The sequence below is a fragment of the Hibiscus syriacus genome, unplaced genomic scaffold, assembly GCF_006381635.1.
Source record: "Hibiscus syriacus cultivar Baekdansim isolate YM2019G1 unplaced genomic scaffold, ASM638163v2 tig00113124_pilon, whole genome shotgun sequence".
Lineage (NCBI taxonomy): Eukaryota > Viridiplantae > Streptophyta > Magnoliopsida > Malvales > Malvaceae > Hibiscus > Hibiscus syriacus.
In genome coordinates, this window is record NW_024063444.1 from 4,244,056 (window position 1) to 4,263,085 (window position 19,030).

Below are 19,030 nucleotides of genomic sequence, written 5' to 3' on the forward strand. Positions count from 1 at the left end.
AGCCAAAGGAGCCGGAACGATTCGACAGGATATTCAACCAGTGACAGAAAAAAGAAGGAAGAAGAATCAACTTGTTAGAGGTTGTTTGGATCTATACCATCGAAATGTTTTTTGTCTCTTCAGACGTAACATTTTTGTCCCTAATGAGGATTATTTATAACAAAAGACACATTTTTTGATCAATGCCTCGAACATTTCATGCATCATGCATTTAGACATATTTTGCATTTTGTTATTTTTCTTTACATTCACATTAACTAACAGAAGCTTGTCTCATCGAAAGGAACACATACTGGATACACCACCTCAAGCATTGGACACACCCCATCCGCATAACACCCGCCTAAAAAAGAAGAAGATGGAAGCAAGAATCGAGAAAATCAATGAGACATGGAAAAATTGCAGAAAGAACTTGAAGATAAGATAAACCAGAGTAGTCTGAGTACTCTGGATACAATCATGAAAAGCCAAAAGTCTTTGGTCGATCAAATTATGACCAAGTTATCCGGTCTACAACAAGCGAGTGTACATGGGGCATGTTCATCGGAAGGGGTAAATATATCACCTACCCCACAAGTGGTTATCGCACCTAGAATCTTACCTGAACTTCAAGGGGACTCATCCGTTATAAAAGCAAAGACCCCATTTGCTGTAAAGATACAAATTATTGTATCTAACGCTAAGAACAATCTGAGTTATTACCATATACCGGATTTGGACGAAGGGGGCAAAGCAAAGAAGATGGAAGAAAAAATCAAGCGATTGGAGGACCAACTGAAGGTAGTTAAAGGATACCATGACTACCATGGAGTCGATGCCGCATAACTCAGTCTAGTCCCAGACTTGGTTCTTCCTCCGAAATTCAAGTCCCTGGAGTTCGAGAAGTTTGATGGAAACAGCTGCCCATCCACCCACATTACCATGTTCTACCGAAAGATGACAGTATATGGAGGAAACGATCAACTTCTAATCCATTGCTTCCGGGAGAGTCTGTCGAGCTCAGCCATCTGATGGTATAATCAGCTAAGCCGATCCCATTTCAAGACTTGGAATGACTTGGCCAAGTTATTTCTGGAACAATACAAACACATCAATGAGATGAGACTCGATCGAGTTATGCTACAAAGCATGTAAAAGAAGCATAACGAGAGTTTCAGACAATATGCACGGAAATGGAGGGATTTAACTATGCAAGTTCATTCACCCTTGGATGAGAAGGAAACCAGGAAGTTTTTTGTGCAGACACTAAAGGCTCCTTATTTCGGGCACCTGGTCGCAATCACATCTGTAAATTTTGCTGACATAGTAATGGCCGGAGAAATTATATAAATGACCATAAAGAAAGGAAAAATCGAAAAAGGGGATGTTACTCAAAATCCTTTGCCTAACCACCAAGAAGGCAGGGTCAATACGATTATTTAGGAAAGAGCTGAGATCAGCCTAAGGGGATCGCATCTAACTAATATGGGGATTAAACCTCATAATGTCTTCCATAAAAAGACTCGCATCAATCCAATCCCAATGATATATTAAGAGTTGCTCCCAACTCTAGTTGAGAAGAATCTTGTGACTGCAGTTCAATCCAAACCTAGAGAGACCCTATATCTTCAAGGCCATGATCTGATCGATTCAAGGGCATGGGTTTTCAATAATAGGGTAATCCGATCGGGAGTTGATTGGGGCATCCATCAGGAGTTTTATTGTATTCTCATGCATGTCATCTTGTTTGAAATTGTTTTTCTTTTGTGTTTCTTATGTTTAAAAGTCACTTGACGTTCAAACATTTTAAATAAAATGCTTCATTCTAAGGAAATGAACAAATTTTAATCTTGAATTCCTTGAATATCACCTAAATTAAAAACTTTTTAATAATTGAGTTGTAAATCTTTGACAAATGACAAGATTGAACCCTGCAAAACAAAGACCCCTTGATCCTAATTTAAAAGATACATCAGACTACATGCTCTTCTCTTACATGTATTAGGAGCAGATAAAATGAGGCATCTAGTACTTGAAATTGCAAAGCTAATTGGTTTCTACTTCTGTTAATGACGTTCAATGATGATCATGATCTTCTCAAATGGAATGGTCAAGTAGGTAAATCTAGTTTAGGTCAGTTGCTTGGGAATTGAACTCTAACGATGAGATTTTGTGACCTTCAACAAACACCTAGACTATAACAGGTTCTTCTTGAAAAAACTTAAGAAGTTGAATCCGTATACCCAGATTATAATATTATATATATATACAATAAAGCTTGAGTTGTTCCTCTAGAGCAATTGGCTAAACGCTCCGACTTTATGGATAAGATTCAGCTAGCCTAATAAAGGCGTTTATAATATGCAATAAAGCTTGAGTTGTCCCTCTAGAGAAATTGGTTAAACGCCCTGCTTTATGGATAATATTTAGCTAGCCTGATAAAGGTGATTATAATACAATGATATTAAGCCATCCCTCTAGAGAAATTGGTTGAACGCCCCGGCTTTATGAATTCAGCTAGCCAGACAATGGTAAATTTAAATAAGGAGTTTCGGTAAAATGTACTAAGGGAGTTAAGGAACACCTGTTATAGTCAATTTCACACGAGCACTCGAGGATCTCATTTTTAGACCGATATTCCTGCACTCCCTTGACTAGGTAAGTCTACAAAGCTTGAACAAATGTAAGATTTCAAAGAACTGAAACAGAAGTGTTCTGAAAGGTCTAGCCATTGATTATGCTAGTTGTGCCATTTTGTTTGCCTCCGATCAAAATGCCAAATCAAGAAAGAGGGGTATGCCATGATCTTCATAATAACTGAATCGATGAAACAAACCTTAATTTAAATAACCCACCTCTAAACCAACTTTTTGATCTTGATATTTGTCAAAGATTTACAGCTATCAAAGATTAAAAGAGCATTTGATTCTTTTGATATCCAATGAACTCCTGTTTTATGATTTGCTTCAATTGTGAAACCTAGAAAGAAGTAACATTTTCAAAAATTCCTTTCGATAATTTTCAAAATTTTGAAAATAAGAAGAAGGAAAACATTTTCAAACAAGATAAGTTCTCTGGAAACATATCTAGAAAATCAACGAATATCTCTCCGAAGCTCAAGATTGAAGTTGGGGCAAGAGAAGCCAAATTTTTGGGGTAAAATTTGTTGGAGCAAGTAAAACAAATTGTCTCAAGTTGAGGTTTTTAATAGTACACCATGGTAGAAATGAAGATAAACTGAGTCAGGGATAGAATATACCCAGCTCACTCAACTATTCCCTCACATATCAACATATACATCAACACATACATACATGACGCATGAAATTTGTATCTTCGCATTCATCATCATGTGTAATAAAGACCTTGAGTTTTCCTCTCTTAAGCACAAATTCAATAAAACAACAAATAAATTTCATCTTGGCATACATCAAACATCCACTAGACAACAAGACATCCTCATCAAGAGGGAACAATCATCTTCAGATTCAAAATTTCCAATATAAATTTTGTCTCGTTTGAGGCAGTCTCATTTAATGCAGATGATTTATCTCACTTGAGATTGCTTTTCTTAAAACAGACTTTGTCTCACTTGAGACTGTTTTACTCGAAAGAAGATTTATTTCATTCAATATTGTTTTTCTTAAAACAAGATTTGTCTCGCTTGAGACCGTTTTCACTCGAAAGAAGGCATTTCATTTTACTCAAGTCTGTTTTAAAAGAATATTTTATCTCGCTTGAGATAGTTTCTCTCGAAATAAAAGATTTTATCTCGCTTGAGATAGTTTTCCTCGAAACAGAAGATTTTGTCTCGCTTGAGATGGTTTCCCTCGAAACAAAATATTTTATCTCGCTAGAGACAGTTTCCCTTGAAAATTTTTTTTATCTCCCTTGAGACAGTTTCTCTTGAAACATAAACATTGAAAACATTTCCCTTGAAATGAATTTTGTCTCTCTTGAGATAGTTTCCCTTGAAACAAATTTTGTCTCCCTTGAGACAGTTTCTCTTGAAACATAAACTTTGAAAACGTTTCCCTTGAAACACAAAATATTTGAATCAGTTTCCCTTGAAACAAATTTTGTCTCCCTTGAGACAATTTCTCTTGAAATATAAACTTTGAAAACATTTCCATTGAAAAATAAAATATTTGAATCAGTTCCCCTTGAAACGAGTTTTGAGACAGTTTCCCTTGAAACACCCACATTTGAGATTGTTTCCCTTAAAACATGTTGTCTCTCTTGAGACAATTTCTCTTGAAAACACCAACCTTTGAGATTGTTTCCCATGAAACAAATTTCGTCTCGCTTGAGACAATTTTCCCTTGAAACAAGAAATTTTATCTCACTCGAGAGAGCTTTTCTTAGAACAGATTTCTTATTCATTTTCATCCAGATGTTGAATATTTGACAAGAATTCCAAAGTTAGCAGAGGTTTCATTACACAATTCCATGTTGAAGTAGAAGATTTCAGCAAAGAATCAATTCACGTCTTTATTTTTTAAAGAAGTGGATCTCAATAAAGATTCAGAACCTTCAGGTCAATACCTTCGGCTACTTCCAACACAATTATTACTGCACATGATAATCTTTTGCAGAAGAAGATAGATCAACACCAACATCTTGTTCGATTCCATCACAGAAGGAGGTGGATCGACATTTTTATTTTCACTCAAATCCATCACCGAAGGAGTTGGATCAACATCAACTTCTTGCTCGATTCATCACATATGAAGTTGAATCAGTAACACCTCTCTTGAGGGATCAACATTTCTGGAAGAAAGATCACGATGAGAAAAAACCTGCGACTTGAAGAACTGAAGATGAAGACTCAGCCAAGAGAACGAAGCAAAGATGACATCTTTTGCAGCAAAGAATCCATGATTTCGACTTCGCGACAAATGATATCATGCTCACCAACAACATTTATCTTTATATTGGATTTCAACTTCACGACGAATGATATCCAATCCATGGCTCAACTTCACAGCGAAGGAGCCATCCTACGATTTCAACTTCACAACGAATGATATCGTACCCAAAAGATGGACTCGACCTCGCGATGGGGGAGTCAGCTGTATCTCAAATTCAACAGGGAGTTATTCCTAATTCAAATCAATTTTCAGCTCCACCGAGCGAAAATTTGTGCCCTTTTATCTTTTTCATATTTTTCGTTCCACGAAAAAGGACAAAGAGGGGCAGCTGTACACATTCATTTTCGCCCGAAGTTTTTTTTTGTTTTATATATATATATATTTTATTATATATGTATATATAGTAATATAGTTTTTGAAAACGTTTTTAACAAAATATAATATATAATTTTCAGAAAACGGTTTTCGAAAATTTATATATTATATAGTTTTTGAAAACATTTTTAAAATATATATAATATATAGTTTCGAAAACATTTTGAAAACATTTATATATACAGTTTTTAAAACATTTTTAAAAATAAATATAATATATAGTTTTTAAACATTTTTCAATATATATATATATATATATATTATAGTTTTTAAAAGATTTTGAAAATATATAATATATAAAGCATTTTGAAAACATATATATATATATTATAGTTTTTAAAAAAAACTTTTGAAAATCAATCATATATAATTTTAAAATTATTTTGAAAACTTATAATATATAGTTTTAAAAATATTTTTGAAAACTATATAATTTTGAAAACATTTTTAAAAATATATATAATATATAATTTTAAAATATTTTTAAAAAATATATATTATATAGATTTTTTGAAAAATATATTTTTTAGTTTATTTTTTAAAATTTATTTACCTTTTTATTTATTTATTTATTATTATTATTACTTAATTGATTTTCATTTTCATTTTGTTGCATGGTCCAATAGGTCCAACATGTTTGGGCCTGATCTAGCCCAATAAGGTTTAGGGTTTGGAAACCCTAGTCACACATCCCCAGTCAGGTGCCGTAAAGGAGGGATACAGGGAGACCGAGAGCCAGTCAAGGCATGTCACAAAGATGCGAGATTTTCGACCGGGGAAATCGGGAGTGACCCATCCCGAAGTCCCCGGTCAATGACGAGTGTTACCTTAACAATCGGAACCAACATGCCACTGGTGGGGTATAAATACCCCCACCAAGCCACTACAACGGGGGTACTAGAACAACCATCAACACGAAGCCAAGAGACAGTGAGTCCACAACCATCATCGAAAAACATAACAGACTCGAAAAACCAAACAAAACATCGACCAGGAGCCAACAACACAAAACCGAGAGCCCACATAAACATCGAAACCAACAAGAAGAAAAGCAAAACCCAAAAATACCACATAAACAAATACCAAATACCCAACCATATGAAACATCGAAAGGAATCAGCACAAGGAGCCCCGATCGGAAGCCGAGAAGATGCCGAGAAAGGGTAAACATCGAGACCTTTTAGCCTAGATCTACGCAGTTTGGGCTCGATTATGAGCAATCGGGGACCAGATTCAGGTTAAGGGTGAATAGGTGAACGTTTTGGTGGGTTGCAGTTTTTTCGACCACCGCGTCGTCGACGACGGCCCGAGGCCAGTTTCCCATCGGTGGAGCTCTCTCTAAAGAGAGACGAGAGAGATATCAGTTTAGAGAGAGGAGATTTGAAAAATGAGGAAGAATGAGTGTTTTGGGGGTATTGTGGGGGTTTTATATTGGGATTGAAACTATGTCGTTTTGGCCCCTTTATTCCCGTGTTTTCAAGCTAAAATGGGGTAATTTCAGTTTTAGTCCCCCGTATTTACCATACATGTATTCTGCCCCTAAAATTTAATTTCATTCCGATTTTTTTTTGAATTGACCCTTAATTTTAATATTTATTTCGAATTAGTCATATTATTTTTATTATACATATATATATATATATATATATATATATATATATATATTATGTTTTATTTTTATTATCTTCATCCTTTTTACCTTTTATATTTATTTTATCTTTTTTTTTACTTTATTTATTTTATTTTATTTTATTTTATGTTATTTATTTATTATGTTTTATTTATACATTTTATTATATGCATATTTCTATTATTTTATTTCTTTTTATTTATTTCTTCTCTCTTTTTCTTTATTTTTTTATTTTCTTTATATTTATTTTATTTCTCTATTTTTTATTTTATTCTTGTTTTTATTTATTCTATATATTATTATTATTATTATTATTTGTTTTTTATTTCTTTTATTTTCTTTATTATTTTATTTTCCTTTCTTTCTCTATTTCATTTTTTATTTCGTTTGTTTTGTTTTTAATTTTAGTTATTTTCGTTACCTTTTTATCTAACACTTTTCTTGACATTTTTTTAAAGAGATACTTCCAATCGATCAAAGGTAAACAATTCAAATCGGGTAATTTTAATTTATTTATTTTTAATTTTTGCAATTAAAGACAATCGTTAAATTAATTGGTATCGAAAGGGCGGTTCAAGGGTATTAATCCTTCATTGACCGTAACCGACTCCAGAACTCAACACGTTTCTGGTAAAACGCAGACTATGTAAGATGGTGTCCGACTCACCTAAATTCGTTTTAAAATGATCAACTCTAACCTATTATTTCAAGTCGAAGCCCAATTAAAGGCTCAACAGAAAGACAACCACGAAAAATGTTAATATATATATTTTTAAAATATAATATAATATTTTCATATATTTAAAATTTGAGTTTGAGTCAAATTTTAATTTTTGATTTTAAATCGAACTCGAGTTGAACATTCTAAGCTCACAAACTTTAAGTTGAGTTTCATTTTCTATTTCAAGTTTGAGTCAAACTCAAAAATTTTAAACTCAAAATATTTTTTAACTGATTCAAACTTAATTTTAAAATTTTAGAATATAATCGAGATAGATAATACTAAAACTCGAGTTGACTCATTTACAGTCCACTCAGAAGAGGTTGGGCTCGTATTAATGGTGACGATGGTGGCACTTTCGTAATAAATGCCCAAATGCAGCTACCCATTTGTCATTTGCAGCCAGGAAAAATGTCTGCAGAAGAGGGGAAAAAACACCGGAGACGTTTTTATAGTATTACCTTTGTCTGCTTCTTTCCTTTCTCTTTCTGTCACACATGAAACCAGCGAGAAAACAAGTCAAAGGGGGAAGGGAATAGCTTTATATAACGCATCCTCAAATCTCCACCCATCGCTCTTCCTTTCCTTTCTTTTGAGAGAAAGATTCAAAGTTTCCCAGAAACTTAAAGTTGAATTCTCTTGTCTCTCCACATTTTTCTATCACAATAATCTCCCTGCACAGAAGCTGTTTTCTGGTAATTTGTTCTTTTTGGATGTTTCTCCGATACCCACTTCCTAGAATTTAAATCTCTAGTTTGAAAACCACATGATTTTTACCTTTGTTTTTGTTCTTTGTAGTTCAGGGTCTTTTTTGTCGTAACTCTTTTACATTTAGATACACAACAAAAGTTTTCCTTTTTTTCCTATATAAATATCTCATATTTACATAAATTATTTAAAGAAAGAATCTGTTTTGTTTTCAATTTTGTTACTGATTTTTTTTTTTTGGAAACAGAACAACACTGGCATTTCTGGGTCGTCCAGCCCTTTCTCTTACAAGTTGAAGAAGACGCCACCAGCTTCAGTCAAAGTGAAGGCTTTAGGCCCCAACAGGGACCGAAACAGCAACGTTTTGATTGAGAACGACAACCCATTGAAAGAAATAAAAGATGATGGCACTTCTTCCGTTGCTGACGTGGACCCCATTTCTACCGTTGCTGGCGAAGACCCTGAGGTCTCATACGATGAGGCTGCCACCGATGATCAACTTGTCACCCCTTGGTCTCTCTCTGTCGCCAGGTAGGATTCTATCACTTTCCCTTTCACAACAGTTCTTTGTATTTTTCATGTGTTCTCTTTTCTGAGTTTAATTTATGCCCCTCAGATCTAGTATCATTGTCTTTGCCTAAGTGCCGGGTCTTATTTTATTTCGATGTCTTTGTTGTGGACTCTGTTTGAATGATGGATCTTAATGTTGTGGTCAACTGGCCAACAATAATTTATCAATTCTGGTCTTCCATTTGTTGTTTAGTGGTTCTATCTGTTTTTAGAGATTATTAGAATTCTGATGATACTAGGTCGAATGGTATGTTTAATGAACTAGTCTAATATCGAAACCGAATATGAATATCAATTCTGGTCTTCCATTTCTTGATTAGTGGTTGTATTTGTTCTTAGATATTATTAGAATTCTGATGATGTTAGATCGAATGGTATGTTTTTAATGAACTAGTGTAATATCGAAATCGAATATGAATTAGCTTTCGTATTCTTTCGAAGTCTTAGCTCTTCTTTGTCCTCTGCAGCAGGTATGCGTTGTTGTGAGATACTCACCATAACAAAGGACTTGCCTTCAATGATAAAGAAAGAGATGCTTATTACTTGTGCGGTCTTCTTCTTCCAACAGTTATTTCCCAGGATCTTCAGGTTATCTACCCGGATTGTACATCTGTTTTACCTTCATTTGAATCATTCATGATGAATTTTGTTTGTTTTCCTTAACCGTGCGATATTTTAATGAACCATTTTACTATTATTCACCAGGTGAAGAAAACGATGCATAGCATCTCCCAGTATCAAGTTCCTCTGCAGAAGTACATGGCCATGATGGATTTGCAGGTAACCATGCACTATATTAATAGAGTCGTTTGGTTTTGGATGGAGTTGTCACTGCATGTTTATTGATTTCAAACCAATGCTGCTCTTTAATCAATTTCCATGAAAGACTTTAACACTTTTGAATTGATATCGATTTTACTCTTGCTTTCAGGAGTTAAATGAATGGCTGTTTTACAAACTTCTCATCAACAATGTTGAGGAGTTGCTGCCGGTTGTCTATACTCCAACTGTTGGTGAAGATTGCCAGAAATATGAGAGCATCTTCAGGCGTCCTCAGGGTCTTTTTATCAGTTTGAAAGAAAAGCAAGATTGTCAAACGAGAACTGGTTCCTCGGATTATAGATGGCTTTCTTGATTTCCACCTTCTTTCCCGGTATATTACTCTGATATGTATCTTTTGTAGGGGGAAGATTCGTGAAGTTCTGAGAAATTGGCCCCAGAGGAATATTCAAGTCATCGTTGTCACTGATGGGGAAAGGATTTTGGGTCTAGGTGATCTTGGCTGTCAGGTATAAATACTAGAAGACATCCATCGATAAATGCTTCTTTCTCTCTTTCCTTTCTCACGTATTGTTTACTTGTTAATTGGAATTTGTATTCTCAGGGAATGGGAATACCTATAGGGAAGCTTTCTTTATACACGGCTGTAAGTATCTGTAACGATGCGTAATCACTACCCTTTGCTTTATTATTAAGAAGTGATGGCAGTTCCTTGCATATTGCTTCCATTATTAGGTTATGACTTCGGACGAGCCTTGTAATGAGCTATAACTTACTGTTTGCAGTGCTTGCCTGTAACCATCGATGTGGGTACAAACAACGAGGAATTGTTGAATGACAAGTTTTATATTGGGCTTAGGCAAAGAAGAGCTACTGGGCAGGTACACAAGCTTAAACTACACTTGCTTCATTTTTGTTATCGCCATCGGGTTAATAAAAATAATTATACTAAAGAGATTTTTGCTTCTTTCGACTCCAGGAATATGCTGAACTTATGCACGAATTCATGTCTGCAGTCAAGCAGACCTATGGGGAGAAAGTTCTCATTCTGGCAAGTTGACTCGAGCAAAGACATCTATGAAATATTGGCCGTATTACATGACTTATGTGTTTGCCTATATGTTAAGTTTAATTGTTTTCTGAATCTTGAACCATTTTTTGCAGTTTGAAGATTTTGAAAACCACATTGCATTTGACTTGCTTGCTAAATATAGCACTACTCTTCTTGTTTTCAATGATGACATTCAGGTTAGCATTTAAGCTTAGTTTTATTGAACCACGTAAGCATAAACATTTCATTTATGATTTGGGTAAATTACCTGGTCCTTGCAGGGCTTCTTGATGCACAAAAAGTTGTTGGTGGAACCTTGGCCGATCATAGGTTCTTATTCCTTGGTGCTGGAGAGGAGAGTTGCTGTTGCAACTTGTTGAAAGTCCTCGATTCCATTCTCTGTTTTTTTTTTTGGTTACCTGACTTTGAATTTGGTTGCACATGCCATGAAGCCGTTGGAAATAATGCCGGATTACACATGCAGACAAATATGTCCCGCAAAGAGGCTCGCGAGAAGATTTTGCGACATCAAGAGTAGGAACATCAGGAGTAGGAAGGACATTTACTACAGAAGAAAAGAAGTGGTTGAGGCTATGGGTGCCTTGAATGAAGTACCGTATCTGTCGATATAAATTTGCTTAATAAATAAGTTATATGTTCGAGCTAAACTGATCCGTTGTTTATGTGAGCTTGCAGAAACGTATTATATTCTCTTTCTAATCCAACTTCGCAATCTGAATGTACTGCTGAATAGGCTTATACATGGAGTCAGGTAAATCATTCAGGCAGCTTTTGTTTTTTATTCTTTCAGCCTTTCTGAAATATGACCGTTAACGGTGTGACACTAAATGGTTCTTCCCTTGTTTGTTCGCCTTCAGGGTCGAGCCATTTTCGCCAGTGGAAGCCCGTTTGATCCTGTAGAATACAACGGAAGAGTTTTTGTGCCTGGCCAGGTAGTATCTAGAGCGATATTACCTCCATATTTGGCTCTGTCTTGCATTGAGGGCTAATTTGAGTTTGTTATATTTCTGTTCTGCAGGCAAATAATGCATACATCTTCCCTGGACTCGGTCTGGGTCTAATACTGTCCGGTGCGATCCGTGTTCACGATGATATGCTTCTGGCAGCCTGTAAGTTAACATTTAACGTTTACGAGTTTCAAATGCTATGGAGCCTAACCTTTTCTTTGTTTTCTTTGCGCAGCAGAGGCTTTGGCTGCACAGGTTACACAGGAAAACTTCGACAAGGGACTCATCTACCCACCATTCAGAGATATCAGAAAGATTTCAGCCCATATTGCAGCCAATGTTGCAGCTAAAGCATACCAACTCGGTAAAATTCATTCGTCGTCGATTAATATGATACGACATGCAACTCCCATGTTATCTAATCGGAAATATCATCACCCCATTGTTTGATAGGTTTGGCTACTCGCACGCCTTGGCCCCACGATCTCGTGAAGTATGCCGAGAACTGCATGTACAATCCTGCCTACCAAAGTTACGGGTGAAGATGGTGAGCACGAGAAGGCGTCTGCTTTTACCTCATTATATATATATATATATATATATATATATATATATATATATATATATATATAACCCCGAAAAGAACCCACTTTAACCAGTCCTTGAAGTGTTGTATTTTATATTTATTTTTTGGTTTCGCCATTCTTGAAGTTTTGTTCATCCTGTAAGGTGGTGGTTGTAGTTAAGATCAAATGAAGCAAATATATAGAGCATTTGATAAAAGGTAGATATGGACTTTGGAAGTGTTTCACATTACATGGAATATGAACTTGCAGAAGTGTCAATGATGGGGTTATTTTCCCTTCTCTCCTGCTTTTTCAACTTTAATTGCAAAAACCAAAAGGAATCAAATTGTTTATGTTCATAATTTCAGTTAGCCAATTGATAACACAAAATCAACTTATAAAGATAACTGTTGGAACATTTTTTTATCACTAAGGTCAATCCAGTGCAAATCTTATCTAAATTTAAATTTGAATATATTTGTGCATTGCAATAATTAATTTTAATAGTTATGTCCTATGCGTTGATCATAATTATAATTCTAAAAAGAGAAACTCAACTTTTATTTAGAAAAGAAAACAGAAGAAGAAAGCAGTGATCTCACCTTTTCACACTCAACGCCATTTTCCTTTTAGAAGAGGATAAAAGTATCCATAATACAGTTCTATTTATTATTATTATTCAATCTAATCCCAAACTCATAAAACAAATTATAAGTCTGGTCATATTAAAAATAAGCTTGTAAAACAGTTATTAAAATATAATAAGATATAATGTATGATAGGTTTGTCCGGGGGCCATAATGTCCTATTTCTAAGGCCAATTTGTGTTTTAAAAAAGAGAAGCAAGACTTTGTCTGTTTTGCAGATAGAGTCCACAAAGCTTGTTTCATTCTTTGGTATTTAAAGGAGGAATACATATGCCGTATTCTTTTAGCAAACGCAAAGGGTGTCCCTACACATTTGGCTTTAATGTTTTGTCCTTTGATAAGGTTCTTTTTTGCCCCGTTTTTCAAAAATTCATTGGATATGGTCTCCCATTTAAATGGGGTTTCAATTTCTTTTTAAAAGATAAGATTAATTACGACGAATAAAATTAAACTAAAAGGGTAAGGTGTATCTATGAGAGAACTCTACATTTACAATTAAGATCATTCACTCGATAATTGAATTTGATAATTTATTGTGTGTTCTAAATCACGATGACTTATTTTTAATATTTCAAATTTAATTGATATTATCAATAAAGATATGGATTATTCGTTAGAAAATGGGATAAAAGGTAAGACGATTTTAGATGTTGTAAATATTTTATTCTTTTTTACTTTTATTAAAAGAATTCTGCTTGTGATTTTTTTTTAATTTTTCCTATAACTCTATATTTTTATATTTTGTGATTTTATTATCGTTTTATGTTGAATATTCGTAACAAAAGCCGATTACATTTTTTTAATTAAAGGGCATATTTTGATAAATCATTAAATTATCCATTAAAATTTTCGTAATGAAAAGTGTGAAAAATATTAAGTAGATAAGAATCCACTTTATCACTTAATGTTGAATATCTTTTACATTTTCTATTTTATTTTTATTTATTACAATTACATTAATTTTTGAAATAATATATATATATATATATATATATATATATCATATTTAATTTTACAATAATTTAATAAATTCATAACTTTTAAATGTTGAGTGATAAAAAAAAACATTTGAACATAGTTTAAAAATTGTCTTGTGTTGAAATATAATTGATATGAATAGACGTATCTAACGCACACAGAATAAAGTATTCACATTTATGAGAGCAGGACGTTATTTTTCATACGAGGGTAACTCCGTAATTTAGTCTATCCTAATGAACGATCCACTGAGATATGATAATCCTCCGAGTCTGAACTGGCTTACGAAATACCCAAAAGACCCTTTTTCTCCTTTATCCCATTTTATAATCCGCCCTCTTTACTTTCTTTCCTATCATTTCCAAGCACTCGTCTCTCAGTTTCTCTTCTCTCTAAATTTATTGTGTTTATTGATCTATTTTCCGTCATTTTTTGACGAATAGATAAATAAATAACACCAGATTAGTATTTTTCTTTGGTTTTGGCTCGTCGAGTCATGACTCGGCGATGCTCGCATTGCAGCAACAACGGCCACAACTCACGCACGTGTCCCACGCGCGGTGATGGCGGAATTAGCGGTGGAGGAGTGAAGCTATTCGGCGTCCGCCTGACGGATGGCTCGATAATAAAAAAGAGTGCGAGTATGGGAAATTTGTCGTCGGCGCACTACCATAGCTCGTCATCAGCCGCCGTTTCGCCTAATCATGACTCTCCTCTATCCGATCACGTTCGTGACCACAACCACGATCCCGACGGCTATCTCTCTGATGACCCCGCTGCACACTTCTCAACCAATCGTCGCGGAGATAGAAAGAAAGGTGATTAGTTCAGAACGCCGCCTTTTTTGCGTTGTTTATTTACTATTTTTTAGCTCGAGGATTTAACTTTAATTTAAGGTTGATTTTTACAAATTTTTCATAACATTTTTCTCATGAGAAACAGTGTTGACAGCATATTAATGGTCAATCAACTATTTTATTTCTTTTTGGGATTTTGTAGATTTCGTTTTCTTATCTTCGTTTTGAAGTAAATGTAGAAAATGCTTATTTAATCCTTCCTGTTAATTAAACGTAATTACTTTCATTATAAAATTTCCTTTTTTTCATTAGTTTTATACTTTGTTACTTAAGTAAGAGCTTCCTCTTTTAGGCAAATTTCGTATAATACATCAATTTCTTCATTTTCAGTAAAATATTTTGGCTAAGAAAGTTCGAGTACCAACCTTTATTATTTCTGATATAGGGTTTTAGAAATTACGGGAGATCAGTAGCGTGTAGAAATGATCTTGTGTGTGTTTTTTAAGATTATATTATGTAGTCACACTTGGTTTTTAAAATAGCCTGCCTCCTCTAGTTTAGCTCTTTCTCTCTCTCTCTATATATGGGAATTTTCGGGGACCAGATGAGTAAGGATAATTAGCTGCTTTGTCGTGATAGAATAATCTCTCTCTCACTTCGCCATACCTGAACCGTGAATGGAGCTTTCAAGTTTTAATTTTCTCTAAAAAATTATTGTATTTTATTGAGTAATCCGAGCTACCCTCGTTCTTGGTGAAAAGTAAATACGTGGTTTGTGCTTTATTGTAGAAACTTGTGTCATTATCGTCCACTCATATTCAAGGACAAATACATAACATCAACCTTGGGCAAAATCAAAATTTTCGGCTGGCTTAAGTGGTTTATTTATTTGCATGACACGTGTGAGGATTCTGGACGAGAACTTGAATTCAATTTCAATTTTATTTGGCCGTCTTTTATACGGTTTTTATTCCTTACTGCTAAGGAGATTTTGATATTTAGAGTGATAATTATTGTATTTTTTTCTTGTTAATTGCTGGAAGGTACACTACTTTTTTTGCCTCAATGTGTTGCATCAGTTGATTCTTAGCTCGTGGGAAGAGTTATTTGAGTGGTCTAGGTATAGGTTTCTTTATATAGTATAAGATTGGAAGGTTGGGGCTTCCAAAGTGTTTTGCTTCATTGTTTTGGGAAATGATGTGCCTGTGAACTAGGAGCGGCTCTAATTTTTTAGCAAACTTTGATGTGATTGCAACTTTTGTGAGTTCCGCCAAAGCAAGGATTGGTTTTCCAAGCAACAATGCATTCTCTATATTTGTACATTGTTGATGGAACAAATTTGACTCTTGATCCATTACCGGTTTACCTATTTTGACTTAGACAGAGAGTCACAGTTATTAGTCGGTATCCTTCTATGATAGGGATGGAAGCATAAGGGAAGATGGGGATTGTGATTACTTGCTTCTCCTTCTCAACCCCCATCTTCCCACTTATGCTTCCATCTCTATCACAGAAAAATATCGGTCAACGATCGTATTTTCATTGGCCATGGCTTTCGCCAAATCTGAAGGAATGAACCGTCACCGGCCGACGAGTCGATCTTGTTTCCAACAACAAATATCAATGGTTAGCTTACCCTTTGTTTCATGCAACTTTAAGTTATCCATGATAGAGGAGAGGACGGAGATCAGGGATGGATGATCGGTTTAACTGGTGGAATGGAAATATATGGTGACAGAAAATTATTGATTTTTCCATGATATTTGGAGAAATGCAGTTAAAATTTGGTTGCTTCACAGGTACCCCATGGACCGAAGAGGAACATCGGCTCTTTCTAGTTGGCCTCCATAAATTAGGGAAAGGGGACTGGCGGGGGATAGCTCGGAATTTTGTGGTGTCAAGGACACCTACTCAGGTAGCAAGTCATGCCCAGAAGTATTTCATCCGTCAGAGTAATTTTAGCCGAAGGAAGAGACGTTCAAGCCTTTTCGACATGGTTCCGGATGACATGGTTTCTCTTGCCTCTTTATGTTGCGTTTTAGCATTTGCTAGCACTGGCAAGACAACTCATTTTTTATTGTTTTGCAGGATACGGATACACTCACTGTGCCCGAAGAGCACGTTTTGCCGCCTTCTTCACAGGTAGAAGAAGCCGACAATGCGAATTCAATACCTTCATTAAACCTCTCTCTCAACTCGGAATTCGAGCATGGAGAAGATGCAGCAGCACAAGGAGGAGTTAAAGAAACTGAAGAAACCATGATGAGATCAAGCGGAATCACACCTATGGTCCATGGTTTCTTTCCACCTTACGTACCCGTTCCTTACCCCTTCTGGCCACCGAATCCAGCCCCACCAAATGAAGATAAGGGCATAGAAGCATCTCAACATCAGGTACTGAAGCCGATCCCATTGCTTCCCAAAGAACCTGTCAACGTAGACGAAGTAGTCGGTATGTCTCGGCTTAGTATCGGAGGGGCCGAGAATGGCCACAGAGAGCCTTCACCACTATCCTTGAAACTACTTGGAGAACCATCGCGACAATCAGCATTTCATGCCAATGCTCAACCTGGTGGGAGGGATTTGAGCAATGGTAAGACCAGTGCCATTGAAGCGGTCTTACTCTGAACTCGGAAATGCAGGGAGGGAAGGTGGTACAGCTACATCTTGTTTAGGTTATTTTTTTTATAAAAAAAACATTTGCAATGTTTACTTTATTTGTGCTATTTGTTGCGGTATGAAATTTCCAGGTCCTTACCATATAATATAGGGTAAGATCAGTTTCTATTTCCGCTCTGCCGGACTTTTAATTTTGAGATTTTACAGCTTCTGACGATATAAATTGAACCAGATTTACTTGATACTCATCTTGCAAAAACTTTAATTTCAGATCAATAATATCGTACCATAAAAAATAATTAATTATGTATCTTCAAATGATAATTAAATGAAATAAAAAGATACAGTTAACTAAACAAAAAAAACTTAGATATGTATATATATATATTGTTTTTTGATTAATAGATATGTAGATAATGTGACATAAGCTAGGAGACTAATTACATAGAAATACTGAAGTTATGACGGCGTATCTATTTCTAACATGCTGACTTTTGAGTCCTTCAGGTTAAAAGCTATAAATGATGGATGTAATTGTAAGTCAAGACAAAGGCGATTTACCTAATAAAATAATCTCAAGTGATTCACCACATACTCCATTTTAATTTTGTACTTTTTCAATATCGTTAAATAAGTAAAAATAGAATGTTAAAATTATTATTTTTTCTTTCATTTTGTAAAATTATTATTTCATTTTACACTATTCGTCTCAGTCATCTAGTTTCACCTATCCAGCTATTCTAGAAATATAAAATTAAAAAGTTTTTACACGTTGTGAACATATTCTAACTCATATATTTATATAGTTATATGTAACTGATTATAAGTAAGAGAGGAATTTAGCCCTCATTATTACTTTAAGTATTAGTTAAATTAAAGTCCTATCCTTTCTTTGATATTTGAATTTAAGTATTTAATATTTTCTATAAATATTTTCTGTTTTTCAAAATTAACTTCATCCGATATTTGTTCTGAATTTCATTTATTAACATTAGATCGATCTTAACTTAATTTTTGATAAATTAAAAGAAATCATTTATCATTCTGTAATTACTTGGTCAACTCATTTATATATTCTGCTGGCTGCGAGAGCAAATTGATGAAGGCTTGTATAAGACATAATAAAAATAAACAAACGAATCCACAAAAATGCTACTTATTCATTATCCCATGAACTCAAGGATGCTATGGGCTACAACAAACTATATCAGATACTACCAAACTTTAGTTAAACTTTTAATTTTGCCAATTATAGCACCGAATTTTAATTTTTGTTTCAATTGTACCACTGAATCATTAAATCGTTAACAAAATGATGATGTGGATGACAACTACTGATATAGACAGCTCACCAAAATGACATTGTTTTGATCTGACAGTTAACGATCTAACGGTCCAGTGGTATAGTTGAAACAAAAATCAAAATTCAGTGCTAAAATTGGAAAAATTGAAAGTTCAATAGTATAAACAATAGAACGACTAAAGTTCAATGATATATGGTGAGTTTACCCTTAATTAAAATAGCTAATTATATTAACATGTAAAATTTATCCAATTTATTTTATATTAGTTTAAGGGTATAAGAAACTCAACTTTGTTTTAAGAAAATATCAACTAATTTTTCATTATTTTAAATTCAACGTTCGAACAAACAGATTTTATCAGTTAAAATTTTTAAGTAATATTTTTTTTGGTCATTGATCGTTATTCTACTAATTTGATCATTAACTCTACTAATGTAACCAAAAATCTTACAAGTGTGATCCCAAT

General features: G+C 34.4%; 2 protein-coding genes and 1 pseudogene across 2 annotated transcripts; all 3 read left to right on the top strand.

The window, feature by feature from the left end:
* The first annotated feature begins 390 nt into the window (after window positions 1-390).
* On the top strand, window positions 391-12,231 carry LOC120185855 (annotated as a pseudogene).
* LOC120185856 (NADP-dependent malic enzyme-like) lies at window positions 11,534-12,195 on the top strand. The gene is made up of 4 exons (XM_039189957.1): window positions 11,534-11,638; window positions 11,725-11,815; window positions 11,889-12,017; window positions 12,107-12,195. Exons 1-4 carry the CDS (start codon window positions 11,534-11,536, stop codon window positions 12,193-12,195), a joined length of 414 nt encoding a protein of 137 aa, XP_039045888.1.
* A 1,957-nt stretch (window positions 12,232-14,188) lies between the features above and the next one.
* LOC120185829 (transcription factor MYBS3-like) lies at window positions 14,189-17,321 on the top strand. The gene is made up of 3 exons (XM_039189936.1): window positions 14,189-14,662; window positions 16,441-16,652; window positions 16,730-17,321. Exons 1-3 carry the CDS (start codon window positions 14,341-14,343, stop codon window positions 17,267-17,269), a joined length of 1,074 nt encoding a protein of 357 aa, XP_039045867.1. The 5' UTR covers window positions 14,189-14,340; the 3' UTR covers window positions 17,270-17,321.
* The last annotated feature ends 1,709 nt before the right edge of the window (window positions 17,322-19,030 follow it).